Here is a 25,526-nt window from a genome sequence, read left to right on the forward strand (position 1 = left end):
AATATTTCTAAAACTAAGCGGTTTAGCATAAACAACCCTCTACACAAAATTGTTCAACATTAAATTTGAAATAAAAAAGGCCCTATGCAATACTATGCATAACCCTTCTAAAATGAACGGTTCCAAAGTTACGGAGGTAGTATAGTATAATTGGTCCAAAAAAAGTCCTAACCCAGACATCCAAAGTAAATTTTTCCTTTAACACCAAATTGTTCTATATGGTCCACATATTGTTCAGTAAAAAGTTACACCATTTTGAGCGTCCGGTTTGGGGGGGAGATGGGAGAGAAGTCGGTAAATTAGTAGTTTTTTTACGTTTTTCGTCAATATTTCTAAAACTATGCTTTATCGTAAGGAATGTTCTATAGAAAAGTATTCTATGGGTCATTCCACGAACATACTCCTGTTTTGGATTATTTCGACAACGAATATTTTACTGTGCAACATAAGAAGTACGAAAGTAAATGGCGCTAATAATTATTCCAATAAACAACAATGTAATTTGCAATTTACTTTCGTTCTTCTTATTTTGCACAGTAAAATATTCGTTGTCGAAGTAATCCAAAACAGGCGTATGTTCGTGGAATAGGGTATACATAAAATTTAAAACAAAAAAGATTTTATACATAATTGTTATAAAATCAACGGTTCCAGAGTTACGGAGGGTGAAAAGTGGAGGTTTTCGATACTTTTTATATTTACCGATTTCTCTACCCTCTCCCCCCCCCCCAAACCCGACGCTCAAAATGGTGTGACTTTTTTCTGAACATTGTATGGACCATATAGAACAATTTGGTGTTGGCGGATAACTTTCACTTTGGATGTCTGGATTTTTGGTATAGTTATATCATAAATATTGCCCAAAAAATATAAAAAGTATCGAAAACTTCGACTTTTCACCCTCTGTAACTCTGGAACCGTTGATTTTATGAGAATTATGTGTAGAACATATTTTGTTTTAAATTTCATGTAGAACATTTTTGTATATAAAATTGTTTACGCTAAAGCATATTTTTAGAAATATTGACGAAAAACCTAAAAAAAACTACTAATTTACCGGCTTCTCTCCCATCTCCCTCCCAAACCGGACGCTCAAAATGGTGTAACTTTTTACTGAACAATATGTGGACCTTATAGAACATTTTGGTGTTGGAGGAAAACTTTTACTTTGGATGTTTTGGTTAGGCCTTTTTTTGGACCAGTTATATACTACCTCCGTAACTTTGGAACCATTCATTTTAGAAAGATTATGCATAGGGCCTTTTTTATTTCAAATTTAATGTAGAACAATTTTGTATAGAGGGTTGTTCATGCTAAACCGCATAGTTTTAGAAATATTGGCGAAAAACTTAAAAAACTATGAATTTACCGATTTCTCCCCCCTCACCCCCAAACCCGACGCTCAAAATGGTGTGACTTTTTTCTGGACATTGTGTGGACCATATAGAACAATTTGGTGTTAAAGGATAACTTTCACTTTATATGTCTGGTTTATGCCATCTTTTGGATCAACTATACCATACTATGTGATGTTTTGGCTTAATTGCAATTAAAGGAAATGCTTTATTGAAGATACAGATAAGCTTATCTAAGAATTCACTGAAATTATTATCCACGTCCATGGCAGGAAAGCGCCACTCAGAGGTTAAGCATAAATTTTGGAATTTACGAAAGTTCCGGGTGGAAAAAATCCTGCCTAAACGTCGGGTTTTCGAGGAGGGTTTGCTGGAGATATTAAACTTCGTATAAACTGCTTCATGATCAGATAGTCCAGCATTAATAATTGTAGAGTGGACATCAAGGGGTGAGAAATCTGAGACTGTATAATCAATTATGGTAGATGAAGTTTTTGTAATCCTTGTAGGAGAATCAACGGGAATTGTTAGACCATACGATTCAAATATGTTGACCAAGGATATTTGTGTAGCACAAGCAGCAGCATAATCAATGTTAAAGTCCCCGCATAAAATATTTCTACTTTTATGGGGCAGGTCATCTAACAAATTTAGCAGGTTCTGAAAAAATAGTTCCACGGAAGAGGCAGGTGATCTATAAATGCAAATAATATAAAGATAAATAACATAAACGACTTTTATAAGGAATTCAAAAATTTAAAATGTTGTTTCCCAATAAACCTTAAGATTGCGGCTGTAATTTTAATATTTTTTCGAGATATTTGGCACACCTACTCGTAATATAATAAAGAATGGCGGCACAGAGCCAATTTGAAAAATGTATTAATATGTGGAAATTACTCTGTAATTAAATACAATATTAAAAAAACAAGCCTGTATCGCCATTAAGAAGAACAAAAAAATACACTTTCTTCAAATAAACTTTTTTATCCGATGCCTAGATTTTGTGTCATTTTGGAACTACTAATGAAATAAAACATTTTAGTAGTTCCAAAATGACACAAAATCTAGGCATCGGATAAAAAAGTTTATTTGAAGAAAGTGTATTTTTTTGTTCTTCTTAATGGCGGTACAGGCTCGTTTTTTTAATATTGTGTTTAATTACAGAGTAATTTCCACATATTAATATATTTTTCAAATTGAGATCTGTACCGCCATTCTTTATTATATTACGAATACGTGTACCAAATATCTCGAAAAAATATTCAAAATTACAGCCGCAATCTTGGAACGCGTTTTTGCTACCTGTTGATCGCTACTGTTTCCTCTTAATACTTTTACAAATACATTACATGTAAATACATTTACAAATGATATGGAAATTCTTCATCTCATTTATAAACATGTTAAATTATGTAAATACAAGTTGTAAACTAGGAATAATTTGTTAATTTGGTTTGAAAAAATTAAAAAGAAAAAAAATTAAGATATAAAAAGAACATATAATAAAATAATAAAAAAATAGAAGTAAAAAAGTGATTACCACAAATTAAAATATATAATAAAAAAATATAATATAATAATACACTGGGGTGCAAAATTAACCGGACACCTTAAAAGTGGGTCATTTTTATGTCTCGAATTTCCTAAACCTGTTGTCCGAATAAAGTAATTTTTTAATATGGTATATCCTTATTCTTTAACAATATCGCTGTAATAGTATTGCTGCTAAACAGTTAAATTTTCATTGTATACCAGGTGTACCAATCAAACTGGGTTTTTTTCTCAAAGTTCGCATCACCCTGCGGAATATTCTAACATTTATAAAATACTGAAATTAAAATCTTACTATAGCCTCATGTTTTCTCCACATTTTGTTTTTTTATTCATTCGCCTATATTAGACCATAAAAAAGTTAGGTAATTTAACAACTAGCCATGATTTTCATCAATACAGGGTGTTTTTAAATAAGTATGGCAAACTTTAAAGGGTAATTCTGCATGAAAAAATATTGACAGTTTGCTTTATAAACGGTATGTCCGCAAATGCTTCGTTTCTGAGATAGGAGGTGTTGAAATTTTTCTTACAAACTGATGATTTATTTATTGCTTTAAAACCTGTTGAGATATGCAAATGAAGTTTGGTGGGTTTTAAGACCTAGTTATTGCACATTTTTTACATACAATTAAGAATTAAATATTCACCACTGGCGCGCATACGGGTAACATGACGGCTCATATACAAACGAAATTTTTCTTACAAACTGATGATTTATTTATTGCTTTAAAACCTGTTGAGATATGCAAATGAAGTTTGGTGGGTTTTAAGACCTAGTTATTGCACATTTTTTACATACAATTAAGAATTAAATATTCACCACTGGCGCGCATACGGGTAACATGACGGCTCATATACGTATGCGCGCCAATGGTGAATATTTAACTCTAATTTGTATGTCAAAAAATGTACAATAACTACGTCTTAAAACTCACCAAATTTCATTTGCCTATCTCAACCGGTTTTGAAGCAATAAATAAATCGTCAATATGTAAGAAAAATTTCAACACCCTCTATCTCAGAAACTAAGCATTTGCGGACATAGGTTTATAAAGCAAACTGTCAATATTTTTTCATATTGAATTACTCCTTGAAGTTTGCCATGCTTATTTAAAAACACACTGTATTGATGCAAAACATGGCTAATTGTTAAGGTACCTAACTTTTTAACGGTCCAATATAAGCGAATGACTCAAAAAACAGAATATTGAGAAAATATGAGGCTATAGTTGGGTTTAAATTTGAGTATTATATAAATGCTAGAATATTCCACAGAGTGATGCGAAGTTTGAGAAAAAAAACACAGTTCCATTGGTACAACCGATATATAATGAAAATATACCTGTTTAGCAACAACATTATTACAATGATATTGTTAAAGAATAAGGCTATAACATATTAAAAAATCACTTAAATCGGACAACAGGTTTAGGAAATGCGAGACATCAAAAATTACCCATTTTTAAGGTGTCATTTTTTGCACCCCAGATGTATCAAAAAAATAATATTGTAGTACTTACGTTATGAAATATGAAATTTATGACTATGAATCTGCAATCAATCACAAACAAGTCTGGTTAATTGGCTCTGCCAAAGCCATTTTCAAGCAAAAAAAAGTAAATAGGTACTGTATTTAAAAATCGAAATATATCAGTATTTTTAGTTCTAAATGCCCTGGTCTATGATAGGAAAGTACTTATGTGCTCAGCTTGTGCCTAGACTACTAAAGAAGATGCAAATAGTAGAAAAGAAGATGCATCAAAGACATTTATTCTAAAGACCTGGAAAAGGACTCTGACTTCGTGTTAAAGGCCATCATTTGTGGTACGGTTATCGATAGAAGATTTTAAAAATACTGAAACAAATATTACATTAAGCAGCATTTACAGGCTGGATCCAGAAAAGATGAAAGACTAAGAAGCTGGAGAGACGGGGCAGATTCAGAAATTGCTATGTTAAAAATAGATTTATAAATGTGTATATAATAATCTATAAGTGTTTAATGAGTCTCGCACTTTTTAAAGTGCGTAAAAAGATAGTTTTACGAATTATACAAAACCGAGTATTCCTTCTGTACGAAAGTAGAATGGGTACCTAATAAATAATTTGGATTTAGAGATGGTCTAGGAACTAGAGAAGAACTATTTTGTATGAGTGTTCTTTTACAGAATTTGGAATGGGGTGTAAAAGTTAATGGAATTCTGATAAATACAATCAGATATGCAGACGATACAGTTATTTTAAGTGATGATAATATGAATGGATTACAACACCTTTTAAATGCCATTGACACAGTGGGAAGAGAGTTTGGCCTAAACATAAACTGTTCAAAAACAAAATACATGGTATTTAGCCGTTTGACCCATCAAGATTCACGGTTATATGTTGATGGTCATATAATTCAAAGAGTACCCAGTTTTAAATATCTTGGTTGCCATATTTACTGAACAACTAGATCCAGATAAAGAGATAAAATGTAGAATCGAGATAGCCCGCACGACATTTTTAAAAATGAGGTCATTCTTCTGTAATGATAACTTGCAACTTCAACTTCGAAAACGCATGATTAAATGTTACATTTGGTCAGTCCTCTTGTATGGTGTCGAAGCATGGACATTAAAAATATCCACCATTAATCGTTTGGAGGCCTTTGAAATGTGGCTGCACAGACATACACTGAGAATACCATGGACAGCTATGCTGACAAATGTGGCATTCCTTAAGAGAGCAAATGCTACCCGCGAGCTGCTTAATAACATCAAATATAGAAAGATGGCCTATTTTGGACACGTAGAACGGGGAGACCGGTATAATATTCTTCAACTTATTATGATGGGTAAAATCGAAGGACGCAGAGGAATTGGTAGAAAGCAGGCCTCTTGGTTGAAGAATATCCGGAAGTGGACTGGGATAAAGAAAGCAGAACAACTATTTAGAATAGCTCGAGACAGAGACAGTTTCGCCATGTTAATCGCCAACGTCAAGGGGACTTGATAGGGCACGTTAAGAAGAAGAAGTTCTTTTACAAAAAAGTTCTGAATTCCGAAAGAACGTTTATGTTTGTTTCATCGACTTCGAGAAGGCATTCGACCAAGTACAACACCATACACTTTTCGATTGCCTGCAGGCGGCAGGGCTTGACCACTACGATAAGACTACGATAAGACTGCTAGAATACTTATATTACAATATAAGAGCTTGACCACTATGATTTAAGACTGCTAGAATACTTATACAGGGTGTTTCATTAACAATTGTCCATATAGTAACTGGAGAAACCTTAGCACAAAATACGAAGATTTAACTTAAAACACTTAAATCAAATGTGGTTCCTTACTGAGTTACAGGGTGTTTTATCTAAAAATTTAAAAACTATTTTTGCTCAGCATTTTAAAACTATTCGACGTATCCTTTTTATACTTAACAGAAAGTGCGACTACTAGACATCCTACTAAATTATGATAAACAAACGTTTCTAGCTACTACCAGAGGCGTACGACAGGGGATGGTGGATGGGTTGACCCTTCTCAAATTCTACGCCACTGGAGGAATTACTATTTTAGTGCCATTTTTAAATTCCCAATACTTTCTACGTAAATAATATACTCTTCATTGGTAACGATAAAGTCATTAGTTTTCGAGATATTTGAAGTTAAAAATAAAACGGCACAGTTATTTTGATTAATTTATGATATGATTCATATGATTAAAATTTAAAAATTATTTGTACCTACCCAGTACTTTAAAGCTATTTGCCGTATCCTTATCATACTTGGCAGAAAGTGTAGGTACTGTACACCCTACTAAATTAAGATAAATAAACGTTTCTAGTTACTACCAGAGGCGTACGACAGGGGATAGTGGCTGGTTAACCCTTCCCAAATTCTACGCCTCTGACGAAATTGCTATTTTAGTGTAATTTTTTGATTTTGCAATACTTTTTATGTAGATAATATTCTCTTCATTCGTAACAATAAAATTAGTAGTTTTCGAGATATCTGAAATTTAAAATGAAGCGACACAATACACTGATCAAAATAACCGTGTCGTTTCATTTTTAACTTCAAATATCTCGAAAACTAATGACTTTATCGTTACGAATTAAGAGTATATTATTTTCATAGAAAGTATTGGAGAATCCAAAAATTGAACTAAAATTGCAATTTCGCCATGGCGGAGAATTTGGAAAGGGTTAACCATTCACTTTACCCCGTTGTACGCCTCTGGTAATACCCAGAAACGTTTGTTTATCGTAATTTAGTAGTATGTCTAGTAGTCGCACTTTCTGTTAAGTATGAAAAGGATACGTCGAATAGTTTTAAAATTCTGAGCAAAAATATTTTTAAATTTTTAGATTGTAACTAACTCAGTAAGGAACCAAATTTGATTTAAGTGTTTTAGGTTAAATCTTCGTATTTTGTGCTAAGCTTTCTCCAGTTATTATATGGACAATTATTAATGAAACACCCTGTATAATTAAGTAGCCTCTATCCAAGTTGGAGATAGTCATACTATACTGAAAAACTACCCATGAAACGTGGAATACGATAGAGTTCTGTTTTGTCACCCAGTCTTTTTAATTTATACTCTGAAGAAATCTTTAGGGAGGCTTTGGATGGCAGACCGGAGGCATTAAGACTAGGTGAAGAAGTAATCAACAATATCAGATACGCTGACGATACAGCCATACTTGCAGAAAATTTACAAGATCTCCAGACATTAGTAAATCTAATCAGTGAAGCAAGTTATCGGAGAGGCCTTAAAATCAATATTTCAAAGACAAAGTGGATGGCAGTTGGATAATAATAATAATAATATCGTATGGCATTTTTGCCGGGGAGATCCTTTCGGATTGTTCCGGCGCCAATTATATCTTTAACCCTGTTTCAAGTAACTATACTATTTAAATTTTGGCAATCAAAGACAGAATAAAAACTTTATTTTTTTTAATATAACGTGGGCACATAAATTTGATTCACCCTGTATATTGATTTGTAACTATTTATTAGAAGGTATCTTTTACGCAGTGGGTTTATCCTTAATGAGTTTTTCCCTGAAGAATTAAAGACATTTGTAAATAAGGTGAACTGAAAAGACAATTTATTTCGGATTATAATTTTAAAAAGATTGTTTTGTTACGGGAAAGGCAAAATCGGAGTCCGGTCCTGAACATGGTAACACAAACTGTGTTTACATTTCAGTCCCAAAAAATCATCTTCTTTCAAGTAGTTTATATCCAAATAAACTTGAAAATAAGCAAAAAGTAATAGTATATAGTGCAGTTACCTTACGGAATAAACCAGTGAGTTTTTATTATTTATTTATTCAAAACATTACAAAGCATACCGTTTGTAAGGTTAAGTGACGGCCGAAAGGCCAGTTCTCGGAACTAGTTCTGGTTCTGAAACTGGTTTATAATTACTAATGAGTATACCAAATGATACCAGATCCGACCTAACTAATTTGTCAACAATCATGACTGAAGATCATCAACAACCTCAAAACAAAACCTCATATTCAACTGTGCTTAACAATGCTTCTTCTATTCAATTTCCTTCAAAGCTGCAAGCAATTTTATTTAATTCGCTACCTGATACTAAAATAGAAGAGTACTTAATAGCACTTGGTGAAGTTGTTCATCCACGGAATATTTTATTTTCATCAAGGCTATCAAATAACAGAATATGTATTTATCTCTCCAGCGAATCCCTGGTGGAAAAATTTATGTCCGGTCCAGCAGAAATAACAATTAAAGGCGAAAATCTAAAAGCACGAAAATTGATAACTCCAAACGAAAGACTGTTACTATCGGGTGTTTGCCCTTCTATTCCACATATTCTAATAGAGAATGAGTTAACCAAATTTGGTCTTAAATTAATGTCACCTTTAACCTTCCTTAGAATCGGTAGTCAACTTCCAGAATTTCAACACGTCCTCAGTTTTAGAAGGCAAACTTATATTCAACCACTTGTAGATATAGACCTTCCCTCTTCTTTCTTAATGACATATGATCAAACTTCGTATCGCATATATTTAAGTTTAGATAAACCTTCATGTTTTATCTGTAAGAACACAGGTCACGTTGCAGCAAATTGTTCAAATCATAATCAACAAAATGATTCCTCTCATATCCAACACCAACCGCAACAACCAATACAACAACAACCAATACAACAACAACCAATACAACAACAACCAATGCAACAACAACCAATACAACAACAACCAATACAACAACAACAACCAATACAACAACAACCAATACAACCACAACCAATACAACAACAACCAATACAACAACAACCACAAGAATCCCCCAAGTCTATTCCATCACCCCTAGAAATGGAACCAAATCATCCAGTCAGTAATTCTAGTGCCGAACCTTCACTTAACCAACAAACAGATACTAATTTAATGCCCCCCGTATTAATTATCGAAACTAATTGTACAGTGGAACCCCGATAAGTCGGCCCCCGATAACCCGGAAGTCCGGCTAACCCGGACCGATTTTCATCAGACAAAAATTTAACAAATAAACAATTTAACAATTTTATCAAATAAAAATGTATGTAGGTCAAATAATATTTGAGAGATAATGTGTATTTGTGTAATTTGAACACATATAAGTACAACAGTAAAAATGATTCATGCACACGGCGGCAGGCAGAGCGACCGTCTCAGCTTATCGGAAAGAACAGGCACCTGTCTGTATTCCTTTTCCGTTATTTATGTCAAACTGTCTTAGCATTGTTTAAAATAGACGTGACTATTTAAAAATTCTTTTTTAAAACAATGGCCTTAGTCTGTTCTTAAATAACAACATTGTTTTAATCACTTCCGTTCTGTAATCGTGCTTCAGATTGTGTTTGCCTGATTTTTGTCTACGTAATGGTAACAAAACTGTAATGTTAACAAAACGTAAAAATGTTGTGACAATGGAAAAGAAACTAGAAACATTAGGTAGGATTGATAAAGGCGAATCTTTAAAATAAATTTATTGCAGCATCATAATATGATATTATGATACCATAGGTCTGGATCCCGCGTATGAAAAAAAAGTTGATTAATAGCAAGCTAAAAATTTGTTAATAGCTTAAGGGTGTCTAGTCGGATAAACTTTGATATATGAGAACACTGGAACAGGGGCAGTTTTAATTGTGGAACAGGTAAAAAATCTGGAACGGTCAGAACACGAAAATGGCACATTTGTTTTGTCCGACAGAACAGACATAAACTGTCCGAACAGAGATTAAACTCTCATGCAAAAATCAGACTGCTATTTATCACCTGTCATAATTCCTGTCATTTGACATATTCTACATGTTCCACTCATTAAAACGCCAATTTGGTGATAAATAGCAGTCTGATTTTTGCATGAGAGTTTAATCTCTGTTCGGAGAGTTTAAGTCTGTTCTGTCGGACAAAATACATGTGCCGTTTTCGTGGTCTGACCGTTCCAAATTTTTAGCCTGTTCCACAGTTAAAACTTCCCCTGTTCCAGTGTTCCCATATATTAATGTTTGTCCGACTAGACACCCTTAAGCTAATAACAAATTTTCAGCTTGCTATTTATCAACTTTTTTTTCGTACGCGGGATCCAGACCTACCATATTATGGTGTCGGTACATCTCTACAGTATGACTGAGTTTTTTACCAAGAAATGAACAAAACTCTACACTCTATACAACTATACGTAATTTAGATGTGTACTGTGCATATGTGTTTCATGTTTTTGTAATTATAATGGAGGTTATTTATTAATTTTTACTATATTCTCCGGCTAACCCGGATTTTCGATAACCCGGATCGGCCGCGGTCCCGATTAATCCGGGTTATCGAGGTTCCACTGTATATCTAAGGATCAGTCAACGACCAATAAGAGAACAATTTCGGAAATTAATACTACTCCATCTCCCACTGAAGAATTAAATAAAGAATTTAAAGTACCAACACAAACCAAAAAGAAACAAAAAAAGCAAACTGAATCTACCAGATCAATTCAGGAAATAATGATGCCAACAAAAACAGTATTTCACGATACGTCAAATAATTTTAACTTAACATATGAAGAAACACTTGACTTTTTTGAAAATTATACTAGCTCGACTGATCCCATTAGTTTATTACAAACATACACAACGGATATACCCAACTTTATTTACATGTTAACAACAATTAAGCCATATTTTACAGAAAAAAGCATGAAAACTAAATGCACTAAATTAATAAACAAAATCGAAAAAATGCTAGACGATCCCGCTTATCAAGATAGTGATTGTTCGACAAATTCAGCTCCAGAAATAAACTAAAATCTTCGAACCGATACTACAATGGAATGTTAACGGGTTTTATCCCCGTTTAGAAATGCTTAAACATTTATGTTCAATAATCTCACCATCAATAATATGTTTACAAGAAACAAACTTTAAAGGATATCATAGTTATGACATGAAGAATTATTCTTGTTTCCATAAAAACCGAGACAACGCAAATATCGCTAGTGGAGGAGTTGTTACGTATGTTAACAAAAAATATGAATCAGAAGCATTAGTAATCAATAGTAATTTAGAAGTAGTAGGAGTATCAGTGTCCTTTCCACAAAAAATGAATATCTGTAATATTTATATTCCACCTGACTTACCTATCACAGAAGCAGATATTTCAGATGTATTAGATCAGATTCCCACTCCCAGAATAATCGTTGGTGATTTTAACAGCCATAATCCAATATAGGGATCTCTTGGAATAAATTCCAAGGGCAAAATTTTAGAAAACATAATTACCTCAAAAAACCTAAACGTACTAAATGATGGACAATCAACAAGATATAATATTCATACAGGTACTTCATCAGCTATCGACCTGTCATTATGTGATCCTGCACTGTCAGCAAAGTTTTCATGGGATGTAATTCCGTTTTTATTTGGAAGTGATCATTATCCTATTAAAGTCTCTTTTAACAGTAATTATGAAGATACTAATACAACCCCAATTCCAAAATGGAATCTAAAGAAAGCCGATTGGTATTTATTCAAAAAGTATATTCAACAGAACTGCCATAGCTTAAAAGAAGTCACCGAAAATCATCATATAGATGAACTTTTGAATTCGTTTATATCATTAATCCATCTTGCCGGTGAAAATCATATAGGTAAAACACAAACTCTACATAAAAGAAATTCATTACCATGGTGGAACGCAGAGTGTACTGATATAATAAAGAAATATAAAAAATCCTTTAACAAATTGAAACGTCACAAAACACTTGAAAATACTATAGAATATAAGAAGTTACGGGCTCAAGCTAGATATATAACTAAAAAGAACAGAAAAAAATCTTGGCAAGAATTTATGTCCTCTATTAATTCCACTATGCCTATAAGCACCGTATGGGAAAAAGTTAGAAAAATATCTGGAAGTAATACCTATAAAAAGATTCCATTTCTATGCAATAACAAACAGATAGTAACATCTAATAACGAAATAGCAGATTTATTAGCAAAACAATTTGAAATGAACTCCAGCAATAACAACTTTTCTAAAGAATTTATCAATACCAAGATGATTTCGGAAAATAAATTAATAGATTTTAATTGCATTGAAGATAATCCTCTTAATATAACATTTACCATGGAAGAGCTTAATCACTCTTTAAGTACCAGCAAAAAATCGGCGCCAGGACCAGACGATATTCCTGTTAGTTTCTTACAAAATCTACCAGATAATGGAAAACAATATCTTCTTAACCTATACAACAGAATTTGGACTAATAATGAGTTTCCCACAAAATGGACGCAGGCGATAATAGTTCCATTACTAAAACCAAATAAACCACGAACTGATCCCGAATCCTATAGGCCAATTTCGCTTACCAACACAATGTGTAAAATCTTGGAAAAAATGGTGAATAATAGACTAAGGTGGTTTTTGGAAAATAATAAATTAATAATCAATGAACAAAGCGGCTTTCGCAGGAACAGATCCACTATAGATAATTTAATTGACCTAGAATCCGAGATAAATGAATCGTTTGCAATTGGACAGGAATGTCTTGCGGTTTTTTTCGATATAACAAAAGCGTTTGACATGGCTTGGAGATACGACATTCTTAACACACTAAGTCAGTGGGGCGTCAAAGGTAACATGCTATATTTCATTCAAAATTTTCTTAGTAAGAGACAATTTAAGGTTAAGATAAATGGTACACTATCCAGCACTAAAGACCAAACAAATGGAACACCTCAAGGATCTGTTATTAGTTCAACACTATTCTTAGTAGCAATAAACAAAATCTTAGAAAACTTTCCACAACTTGTTAAAGCGAGATTATACGCTGACGATTTAGTTATATATTCAAGAGGAAAAAATATTCTTTCTATACAGAAAAATTTACAATGTGCATTAAATCACCTTGAAAACTGGTCGAAAGCTGTAGGATTGCAATTCTCTACAACCAAAACTAAATGTATTTTATTTTCAAAAAAACGGCAGTCTACAACTCCAGATCTTCAGTTATATGGAAACAACTTAACTTATGTGGAACACTTAAAATTTCTAGGAATGATCTTTGATAAAAAACTATCTTGGAAGTACCACATTATGCACATTAAACAATCCTGTCAATCTGGTCTCAATTTAATGCGTACACTGTGTAATCGTAATTGGGGTTCAGATTGTAAAAGTTTGATTCTTATTTACAAATCTCTAGTACGATCCAAACTCGATTATGGATCAATTGTATACTCATCTGCAAAGAAGACACTTCTTGCTCAACTAGAAGTCATACAAAATACAGCATTAAGAATAGCCACAGGAGCATTCTGTACTAGCCCCATTAATAGTTTACAATGTTTAACCGGAGAACCACCTTTAAATTTCCGAAGAATGTACTTGTCATTAGCCTACGCATCATCCATATATGCAATAGAATCGCATCCCACTTTCCACAACACTATTGCAGAACGTTTCAAAGAAACTTATGTAAATAAAAAAAGAACTAACCCCCCCTTTTACGAGAGAATCAGAAAATATCTCTCTCTCAATAATATTCAATTCCCAAAATTTTTTAATCAGACAAATACAGTTACTCCTCCGCCCTGGACCTTCCTTCCTGCAATATGTGATCTAACTCTTTCTAAATACAATAAGCTTGATACCCCCCATGCAACAATTAATCAATCTTTTCTCAACATACTTGCTTCTTTCCCAGATCATTGTTATATTTATACAGATTCATCTAAGACTGCTGATGGTGTGGGATCGGCAGTTGTAGATTCAAACACTATATTACAATTTAAATTATCTTCCACTTGCAGTATTTACTCTGGAGAACTATATTCAATTCTGCAAGCCCTCATTCACATTCGTACTCAAAAAATTCCAAAATCTGTCATAATTACCGACTCACTCAGTGCATTACATACGATAGAACAGTTATATACAAGTAATCCTATAAGTATTTTAATAAAAGAACAATTACATTTACTGAAGAACATGATGCAGCAAGTAAGCTTTATATGGGTTCCATCACACATTGGACTTCAAGGAAACGAAAAAGCAGATTTCCATGCCAGAGAAGCAATACACAGTGCGTCTTCAGTGTTAGTGAACTTAGTGCCTGTTTCCGATTACAAACCATTCCTTAAAGAAAAAGTGTTAAACAAATGGGAAAACGAATGGAATCTTTCACAATCATCTCTACACACAATAAAGCCCTCAATTGAATCTTGGTGTGAGATAGACCTAAATCGCCAGCTGTTTGTGAAGCTAAATCGTTTACGCATAGGGCATAGCAGACTTACTCACAGCTACCTAATCTTTAAGTCAAATCGCCCTATTTGTGACCTGTGTAATTGCGACATCAATGTAACACATATATTAATAGAGTGTCCTAAATATCTTAATGAAAGACAAAAACACTCCATACCTCTCAATATAAAAGCAGTCTTAGGATCACACTGTAAGCTTACACATTTGTTTAATTATTTGAAAGACATTAATGTTTTAAGCAAACTGTAACCACTGTTAACATTTTATAATTCTTAATTTGTAAATTATATTGTTACCTAAATGTGAACTTATGTAATAGCCAAAATGTTATTAGATTTAAGTAACCATGTATTAATGACAGTACAGCTAATAACCCAAAGTGGTTGATGCTGATAATAAAATAAAAAAAAAGGCAAAATCCACAGGTAATTGTAATTATTAGTTTTTAGAAAAAATATGGTAGAGAAATTTGGAATTTTAAAACCTTTTGTTTAAGCCCAAGAATATTTGTAGAATTCCCGAAAAGCAATTATCAGGAGTAGAAGTATTTGTTGAAAGAATGCATGGGTTTTTTCAAATGAAAAAAGAGGCATGTGGAGAGAGAAATGTTTCTGATTGGCTTGACAATTTGGAATGGGGAGAGAGAAGTTTGAATGCTCAGACAGTTTGGAAAAGGAGATTATTATGTGACCGGCATCTGAGAAGAGCAGTCAAAAGTTTTCGTGAGTAGTTCAGAAGCAAGTACTAGTGGTTGTTTAATAGTGAAGAATAGCTGAAATGTGGAACGAGAGACAAATCAAATTGAGAAGAAATACCTCTTTGATTCTGTAAAGTCCAAGAGAGTAAGTTACAAGAACTATAGTTATTAAAATTATTTGTGATACCAAGTAAAAAGATACTTGGGTCTCAGGAGATTATTATTGTGAGAAAGAGAGGAGAGAGTTTTGGAGTTCATTGAACGAGTACTGGTCAAAAGAGGCCTGGCTCGTGTTTTGGAGAAATAGTTGCTGGTATGCTGCTGGATTGATGCTGAGAACGGAAAGGGCTTTGATTGGTAGCCTAACATAATCAACAAGGAAGAGCTGTTTGGGTCAAGAGGAGACATCATTGTGTGTGAGTCAAAAAGGTCAGTCAATAACTTATGTGATAGATTTTCTTTATAATCAGAAGTAATTTTTTTTTGCGTAAAAGCATATGAATTAAGATTCCAACATTTCAAAAATTTAATAGGAAGTATAAGTAGTTTTGCGAATACCTAAATCTGTTTGTTTAGCTTGTTTTATTAATGGTATCAAGAACAAAGCGATAAATATTTGTTTGAATTACATTAATTATATGGTAAAAGTTTCATTTGGACAGTGATGCCCACAGGATTTAATTGATAAATTTTCAGAGCATTGCTTTTGATAATAAAGGTATTTGTATGTGCTTATTTATGGTATTTCTATTTATTTCCTTTTCCTATTTTATCCCGATAAGGATCAACCAAGAGATACTGAAGCCACGAGAAAGGATAAGTATAACCTAAGATAATTTAGTTATTTTTTTTTGACAAAAAGGCACCCTGAGATTTTTCTTAATTTTTTTTATGTATGATTTGCGTCAACTGAATAATTAATTAAATAAATACTAATTAATATAAAAGTAAGAGAAAGTAGATCATAGCAATACATTGTAAATTATGATTCGGGAGTGCTCCTAGTAGCATTTAACGTGTCTTAGTTTGTTTATTTCTACTGCATCTTGATTTTAAATTTAGTATAGTGTCGATGTAGACTAGCCCAGAGGGACCGACGGCTTAACGTACTCTCCGAGGCACGGTGAACAGCTCGTATCATTTATAGAAATAAAAATGGATTGTCTGTGCCGGGGATCGAACCCGAGCGCTTTGGCTTATTAGGCCAGGTATCATGCCGCTCTACGGTAGTTGGAAACATTAATATAGATCAAGGTCCGCTTTCTATTAAGGCTAAGGCCACACGGGCGATAATTTACGGCGCCGTAACAGCAGTAAACCTGACGAGGCATTGGTTGACTAACTCCTATTTCATCTACAATTGGTGGAGTCAACCAATGGGTTTACTGCTCTTACGGCGCCGTAAATTATAGCCCGTGTGGCCTTTCGCTAATGGAGAGATATACAGGGTGTCCCGAAAAGATTGGTCATAAATTATACCACAGATTCTGGGGTCAAAAATAAATTGATTGAACCTCACTTACAGTCGGAAAAATGAAAGAATACCCATGAACGATCACATTAATCACTTATTTTGTATTTGCTGTCTTTTTCTATAAATAACAAACGTTTGTTATAGAAGAAGACAGCAAATACAAAATCATTGATTGATGTGATCGTTCATGGGTATTCCTTCATTTTTCCGACTGTACCTATATACAATAGTGCATCCAGTTCGAGTCCCGACAAGGTTCCAGTAGGAACCTTCTTTTAAGGAGGGGGCAATGTGACATAATTATGTCACCCGACTGTTTTTAGCTCCCTGACAAACAGACGCCGAAGATGTTTACAAAGTAACCTTTTTCTTTTTCATTTCTTTGATCTTTTCTTCAAAAGTAGATTTTAGGGACGATATTTTGTCAAAATCAGAAGTGACTTTAGAGATCTCGTTAGTCATCTTGCTTTCAAGGGATGAAATATCACCCGAAACTTTCGAAATCTCACTAAAAACTTTATGTTCTAATGATGTTATATCCGCCGAAACTTGGCAGATTTCACCAGAAACTTTGTTCTCTACCAAAAAATGTTCCAGCCCTTTGAAGTTACAAAATGAAAATGGATGTTTTTTCATACATCGAAAACTCTTAGAGATTTTTTTTTGAAAATTGATATGTGGCATTCTTATGGCAGGAAAATCTTAAAAAACAATTAAAGTGAAATTTGTGCACCCCATAAAAATTTTATAGAGGTTTTGTTCCCTTCATCCCCACCAAACTTCTGTGTACGTTCCAATTAAAGTATTATTGTGGCACCATTAGTTAAACACAATATTTTTAAAACTTTTTTGTCTTTTAGTACTTTTTCGATAAGCCAGTTTTTATCGAGATATTTTGAATATTTGTCGAATCCACCACATATTTTGTATATGGTTAAGTACGATTTTAGACCTGTTAATAATCTGAAAATTTATTTATAATTTACATTTTTAGGTACATTTTGAAAGAGAAGCCGCATCTCGATAAAATGTGACTTATCAAAAAAAGACTAAGAAGCAAAACAGTTTTAAAAGCACTGTGTTTAACTAATGGTACCACAATAATAGTTTAATTGGAATATACACAAGCATTTGGGGGGTTTAAAGGAAAAAAATCCCCATAAAATTTTTATGTAAATAGATTAAAAAAGAAGCCGCATCTCGATAAAAACTGGCTTATCGAAAAAGTACTAAGAGGCAAAAAAGGTTTAAAAATATTGTGTTTAACTAATGGTACCACAATAATGAATTAATTAGAACGTACACAAAAGTTTGGAGGGGTTTAAGGGAACAAAACCCCCATAAAATCTTTATGTGGTGGACAAATTTCACTTTAATTTTGTTTTAAAATGTTCCTGCCATAAGACTGATGCATGTCCATTTTCAATAAAAAATCTCTAATAGTTTTCGATATATTGAAAATCGATTTTCACTTTGTAACTTCAAAGAGCTGTAACTTTTTTTATGAGCACATTTGTACTAAGGTAAGTTAGGTTCAATCGAACTATTTTTGACCCCAGAATGTGTGGTATAATTTATGACCAATCTTTTCGAGACACCCTGTATAACGGGTAAACAATTTTAAATACCTTGGCAGCTGGTTAAATGTAAATTGTGACTGTGATGAAGAGATAGTAAGCATGATTGAAATATCACAATATCACGTGTAAGGCTTTTATGACCTGGAAACCAGTTGTATATGTAACATAAACTTGTCGATGAATATTCGCAAGAATATCTTGAAATGTTACGTGTGGTCTATCTTATTGTATGGTTGTGAGACATGGACGTTAACAACCATAATGCTAAATACAAAATAAATTAGAAGCATCCGTATTGTGGTGCTATCGGCGAATCCTAAAGCATCGTGAGTTTCGCACACTTCCAATGAAGATGTTTTTCAAATAATGAATTCAGAACGTCTGCTTATAAAGATGATAAAGAGGAGAAGAACAGAATAAAGGACCTAAATACCATCTACTCTACTTCGCCTTATAATACAAGGAAAAGTGGATGGAAAGAGATGGATTAGTCGAAAGAAACTTCCATGGTTGCGTAATAAGTATTAGACAATGGTATGGTTCCACAATAGAAGAATTACTTCGCGCAGAAGCCATTCATGACTGCCAACGTCTGAATACGCCTAAAGAAGATGATATAAAATAATCTGGTTACGTACCTTTATATTGTGCCTTAAAAACTTTACCAAAACTACCTTTCCCCATAATATTAAAATGTTTGTCGTCTTCTATGCCATGCTTTGTGATTTTCAGTTTATTTGGTGTATTAATTAAAACATCATTTTTAACCTCAGGAAGTAAATCTTCTGAAGCTTGAGTTATACGAATTTTAATAGGAGATACTGATGTTATCTTTTCATTATCTTGAAAGTTTATTCGCTTTGGTATTTTTTGCTTTGTACTAAAAATTAAAATAACTAAAGGACTGATACTTAGAAACAGTATTATAAATAATATAGAATACTTATATTACTTTTCTACATTAGAAATATGTTGATAATTAAACCACCAAAATACCAAATAAAATTATGAGAATGATAGAAATGATAATGCGAGATTCAGAAGCAGAAGCAATAATAGACACCTGAAGAGAGAGAACAAAAATAATAAAAATAAAAAATGGAGTAAGACAAGAATATGCGCTCTCAACGGTACTATTTATTTTATCACTAGACAAGTTAATAAAAAAGCTGTCAAATGCAGTAACTATAAATCAAAATGCAGTAAAAATAATAGGATATGCGGACGATATAACCATAGTAGCAAAAGATAAAAGGGCATTAAAGAATACCTTTCAAGAAATAAAAAACGAAACCAAACTGAGAGGACTGGAAATAAATGAAAATAAAACAAAATACATGAATGTAAGCAAGAAAAAGAAGATAAAAATGACAAAGATCACAATAGCTTCGCACGCAGCTTAGAGGAGGTTGAAATGTTCGAATATTTGTGGGTATTAGTCAACAGAAGAAATGAAAGTGTAGATATGAAAAGAAGAATTCAAGCGGTAAATAAAGCAATCTTCAGAAATAAAAAATGTTTAGAGATAAGAAGATAAGCCGAAACATAAAAATGAAAATCTACAAAACGACCATAAGACCAACAGTGCTATATGCTTTGGAGACATTCACATTAACAGCAAGAGAAGAAGAACAGCTGGAAGTTTTTGAGAAAAAATTATAAGAAAAATACTGGGACCAAACAGGCAAAACGATGAGAATGCAAGACAATGGATGAATCACGAAATACAAGAATGGATGGGTCAAGAGAACATAGAACAATAAAAGCACAGATAATTAGATGGTATGGACACATAATGAGAAAAGAGAAGAACAATGCGTTAAGACATATAATGGAACCGAAACCACCAGGTAAAAGAACCAGAGCCAGATCTAAACTGAGATGGAGACAACAAGTGGAAGAAGGCTTAAGAAGTATGAAAATTAGAAATGTAGGTAGGAAAATCAAAGAGAGAGAAGAATGGAGAAAAGTAGTGGAAACAGCGAAGTCACACCAGCAACTGTAAAACGAAACTCAGAATGGGATGATCCTCTACAAAAAGGATCTTCAAGTGAAAACAGATTTAGCTTCCTCGGGAGCGTATAGCTTGCATGTATGTTCATATGTATAAAGGGCTGATACTTAGAAATAATAAAATGATAAATAATCTTAATACTTACTTTTCTACATTAGAAATATGTTGATTATTAAATAGATTCAAAAACTTTGGTGATACAGGAGATATAAATCTCGGGGACAAAAGTTTTGTCACCTTTTTTAACGGAGTACTCATTTTACTAAATTATTGTAAATTAATCACAATAGACGAATATTTATTTCTGTAATTTGACGAATGTTTTTGTTCGTCTATTTACAACAAAATTTGTCAGGGCCGGCTTAATGCTAATTTTACTTGTTCGAAATTAAGTTTTTAAAAAGATGAGTAGGAAGGAACAATTTTTTAAAAAGAAAACTCTAATAACAAAAGTTATAGTTTTTTTTATTAGGCATTACTGAAAAAGTCTAAGTTCGATCGAAATGAAGGTATTTAAAAAATATATTGCTCCCCGAAATTACCGTGTAGTCAAACGGAAATCGGTCAAAATGCGCAACAAAGTGGCGGTATTAATGTTTGGTATATGAAACTCGATATGTTTAAGAAATTCGAGAAGCCGCTTTAAAAATAAAATATTTTAATAATTAATCATTGTAAATTAGTCATTTTAGAACTTATGAGTAAACATTTGAATATTAGTACTGTAAAAATAAATAATTAGACAATAAATATTACGCAAGAGATATGAACGTTTTTCTACTTTTAAGGACAAAAAAGCAAGTTCATTAGCGGAATCGAATTCAAAATTATGTTGCACGTCATATTTGAAACGTTATAATTGGGTTAAACACATTTTATTTTTGTTGGTAAATATATTATTTGGTCTGGACTAAATTACGGTTCTGTTGATATCCTAAAAAACTTGGTATTCACACAATGTTACCAAACGGAATTTTGTTATATTCGGTTTCAATTTTCTAGCCGATTGTCGAGAGTGCTATATTAATAAGTACCTTAAGATTGAAGCGATTTTTCTTCTGAACCGTTGACAAGATTTCGATGTTTTTGTTTTAATAATAGGTCTATTTCTAAGAAATTACTGTATCGATGATTTTTTTTTTAATGTAAAAGGGAAATTCCCGTAGTTGGCTGTATACCATAGTTATAAAAACTTAAGATGAAGTAAAAACGTCGAATGTAAAAGGGTATACCTACTTACATATAATTTGTGTTAATTTTTTGAAATGATCAAAATTCATAACGTTTTCGGTCTCATCAGATAACATCAATCAGTAAGAACATCTAAGCATTAGTAAGTGAAACTAGCCACAAAATAGGCGAAAAGATCTTTAAATTACATGATTACAGTATTATAATTAATTAACATAAAAACACAGTCGATGTTTAAAGACTACATTTAAGGAGATACACTCACCGGCACAATTAACCGCCCACTTTGTAACATAACATAATCGATGATACTTTTATACCGTAAGGTGTAGAGGTACCTTCTTTACTCATTATTCTCTGCGAACTTACGCCACTTTTTTCGGTCCCTAGCTACATAATTCTCTGGCTTCCTGCCATGATTTTGCTCTATTCTGCAATATTTCCATCACACTGGTATTCCAAGTTTTCCTTGGTCGGCCTTTCCTGTTTTTCCCTATCGGCCTCGCTTCTTATGTCATTTTAACCTGTCTGTCGTCGTTCATTCTAAATAAGTGCCCAGTCCATTTTAATTCCTTTTCATGAATTTTTTCCTTTGATTTTTCCCTGATACCGACTTTTCCCTGATATTCGTCGAAGTATTTTCATCTCTGTTATTTCTACTAGTCCATGACCAAATTTATATTTTTACTAAATTTTGTTAACAATATTAGCTTACTTCTGAGCTCGGGCGGGGCCCCCTCAGGCTCGTGGCATTTTGCTGCTAGTCCTGCCACCCTACAGTTACGTCACTGCGTTCAGGTGTTGTTTTGTTTCATTTTGGTATTCTAACCCTAATAGCACACGACGTCCTCTGGACGTCCAAAATAGGTCCATTTTTGGTCCTAACGTCCATGGACTATAAATGGACGTCCTTTGGACGTCCGGCGTTGGACGTCCTTCGGTGGACTAAATATGTACGTCCTTAGGACGTCCGATGTTGGACGTCCTTCGGATGGAATAAATATGAACGTCCTTTGGACGTCCGTACTGGACGAAATACGAACGTTTGCTGATCGTCCATATTGGACATATTATACGAATTACGGGATAAAATAGCAAAATAATTCAATAAAATATTAACTTAATTATGTTAATAAAATAGTTTACATCGAAAAGATAATTATATTTAATTCAAAATTGCACAGTTTAATATTCTAAATATGTTTTTGTTTTTTTTTTGTAAAGTGTGAAAATCTTATTTGTAAATTATTTGTTACAATGTTTTATTATTCTAGTTACCAAGATGACATAAGTTTGCTAATTAATTCTAGTAAGCAAAAATATAATTTTTATCGATGTATCTGTACTAAAAATGAATCTTAAGAGCATCTTTTTGAAGTTGAATATACGTGGCCGTGCCCAAAATAGGTCCAGTCTTAGTCCTAATGTCTATGGACTATAAATGGATGTCCTTTGGACGTCCGACGTTGGACGTACTTCGGGTGAAATAAATATGAATACGGTGGACTAAATATGTACGTCCTTCGGACTTCCGATGGTGGAATAAATACGAACGTCCTTTGGACGTCCGTACTGGACGAAATACGGACTTTTTGTGGACGTCTGAAAATCACCCCCACTACTTGGTTCCTCTGTTCACAAAACTATAACGATAGGCGATAGATTTTCGATTCACCCACCGATATCAGTTCGAAGTTGGAGAGTTGATCTCTCAGTCGTTGTCGTCGTTAGGGCTCCCGCGTAGAGTTTTATTCATTAACCACTGATTTTCATAATGTAAGAAATTATATTATATACGAATTAAAGTATAATATACTTATACATATACTATATATTACGTAAAACTATGAAGACGCTGTTTCACAACATAACACAGAGTCCGACCGCCTCATCGAACCATTTAGAGCATCAATGCATAAGCCCATCCAATGGATTATTATGTGCCCCTTTGACATAGGCGCACAACATTTTAATCTACCACCCTGAGGATTCCTGCTCCTGGAGTTTTTCTGAAGTGCCGAAACAGTCTATGTTCCTGATTCCTCGATCAGATGAGGAGTTTTCGGAGCCATCAACCACAGAGAGCTACTGGAGCTCCACGTTGCAGCCAGTCACTTCTTGGTAAGTGAACGCCAAAGAGGAAGCATTCAGACTCTGCTGCTACCACCGTCTGGACATAGCCTATCGATCCCTGATGGCCTAGAGGACAAACTCACCGAGAATGATGGACAAAACCACCAGCCAGGACAACTGGTATCCAAACATTGGTATTATTTACGTTTTTTATTACATTTACATATTTTTTCATGCTCTTTGATATATATTTCTTATTCTTTCTGGTATATTTTTCAATCTTATGGGTGTTTGGTAAAAAATGGGCCATAGCTTAACCTTGGATTACTGAGCTTAAAATAGGTCGATTTAAGCTAACTTACTTTAGTACGAAAGATGATAATAACCGAAATACAGGGTGTCAAATTTAAACTTTTATTTTATTCTTGATTATTTCCTGGGCAATACATCATTTTTGGTGTTGAATTTAGATTTCTTGTCCCAAAAAAAGCCCGCTTACCAAATTTCGTGATATTATCCCATGCTTGTTAGGAAATATTCAAGAATAAATAAAATAAAAGTTTAAATTTGACACCTTGTATTTCGGTTATTATCAACTTTAGTACTAACGTAAGTTAACTTAAATCGACCTATTTTACCCTCCGAAATCTAAGGTTCATCTATGGCCTATTCTTTACCAAACACTCTGTATAAGTACATATTTGTATTCTAGCCAATCTTTTTGATTTTCTATAAAGTATAGATTTCCTTGAATTTTGAATTACAATTGTTAAAGGGAAGTTTCGCTACCGCGGTCGCCTTTTGTTCGTCTTAACTTATTACCTCTACCCATAACGGTTCTTTTGTCAAACAGATTGGGTTGGTTATTGTACCTAGTAAGCAAAAAGTATTTATCTCAGTATTTTATAATCTATTTATAATATTGAATTATCTAAAGACAGAAAGCGAAGGCGGATGAAAAAAAATTAGACAAAAGTTGAATGATTATTATAATATTATAATATAATTTTACATTATATAATAAGTATACATAGATAGAATATCTTCTTTTTAAGAAATTAACAGCCCATTACGCACCACCTTCAAAATTGAGCATTTTTGATGTCTCGAATTTCCTAAACCAGTTGTCCCATCTAAGTGATTTTTTATATAATATTATAGCCTAGGCTATAGGTTACCTCCTTAAGCTTGCCATGCACGGGGAGCTATATACTGTAATATACAGGGTGTAACGAAAATACAGGTCATAAATTTAACCACATATTCTGAGACCAAAAGTAGTTTGATTGAACCTAACTTACCTTAGTACAAATGTGCATATAAAAAAAGTTACAACCCTTTGAAGTTACAAAATGAAAATCGATTTTTTTCAATATATCGAAAACTATTAAAGTTTTTTTATTGAAAATGGATATATAACATTCTTATGACAGTAGCCTCTTAAAAAAAATTATAGGGAAATTTGGACACCCTATAAAAATTTTATGGGGGTTTAGTTCCTTTAAACCCCCCAAACTTTTGTGTACGTTCCAATTAAATTATTATTGTAGTACCATTACTTAAACACAATATTTCTAAAACTTTTTTGGCTCTTAGTACTTTTTCGAAAAGTCAGTTTTTATCGAGATATTTTGAATATTTGTCAAATCCACCACATATTTGTATATGGTTAAGTACGATTATGGAGACTTGGTAATAATATGAAAATTTATGTACGATTTACATTTTTTGGTATATTTTGAACCGTATTAAAAAAGAAGCCATATCTCGATAAAAGGTGCCTTCTCGAAAAAATACAAAGAGGCAAAAAAGTTTT

General features: G+C 33.1%; 1 protein-coding gene across 1 annotated transcript in view; it reads right to left on the bottom strand.

Annotated features, from left to right (window-relative positions):
* The window catches only part of LOC114328880 (serine/threonine-protein kinase mos), a 45,331-nt gene extending 26,025 nt beyond the window's left edge, over positions 1 to 19,306 (bottom strand). Inside the window, exon 1 of the mRNA XM_050655378.1 lies at positions 19,071 to 19,306. Within this exon, the coding sequence (XP_050511335.1) occupies positions 19,071 to 19,116 (46 nt within the window). The 5' untranslated portion in view covers positions 19,117 to 19,306. The remainder of the gene's footprint in view (positions 1 to 19,070) is intronic.
* Positions 19,307 to 25,526: the final 6,220 nt, after the last annotated feature.

The sequence above is a fragment of the Diabrotica virgifera genome, chromosome 7 (genome assembly GCF_917563875.1).
Source record: "Diabrotica virgifera virgifera chromosome 7, PGI_DIABVI_V3a".
In the NCBI taxonomy this organism is placed as follows: Eukaryota; Metazoa; Arthropoda; class Insecta; order Coleoptera; family Chrysomelidae; genus Diabrotica; species Diabrotica virgifera.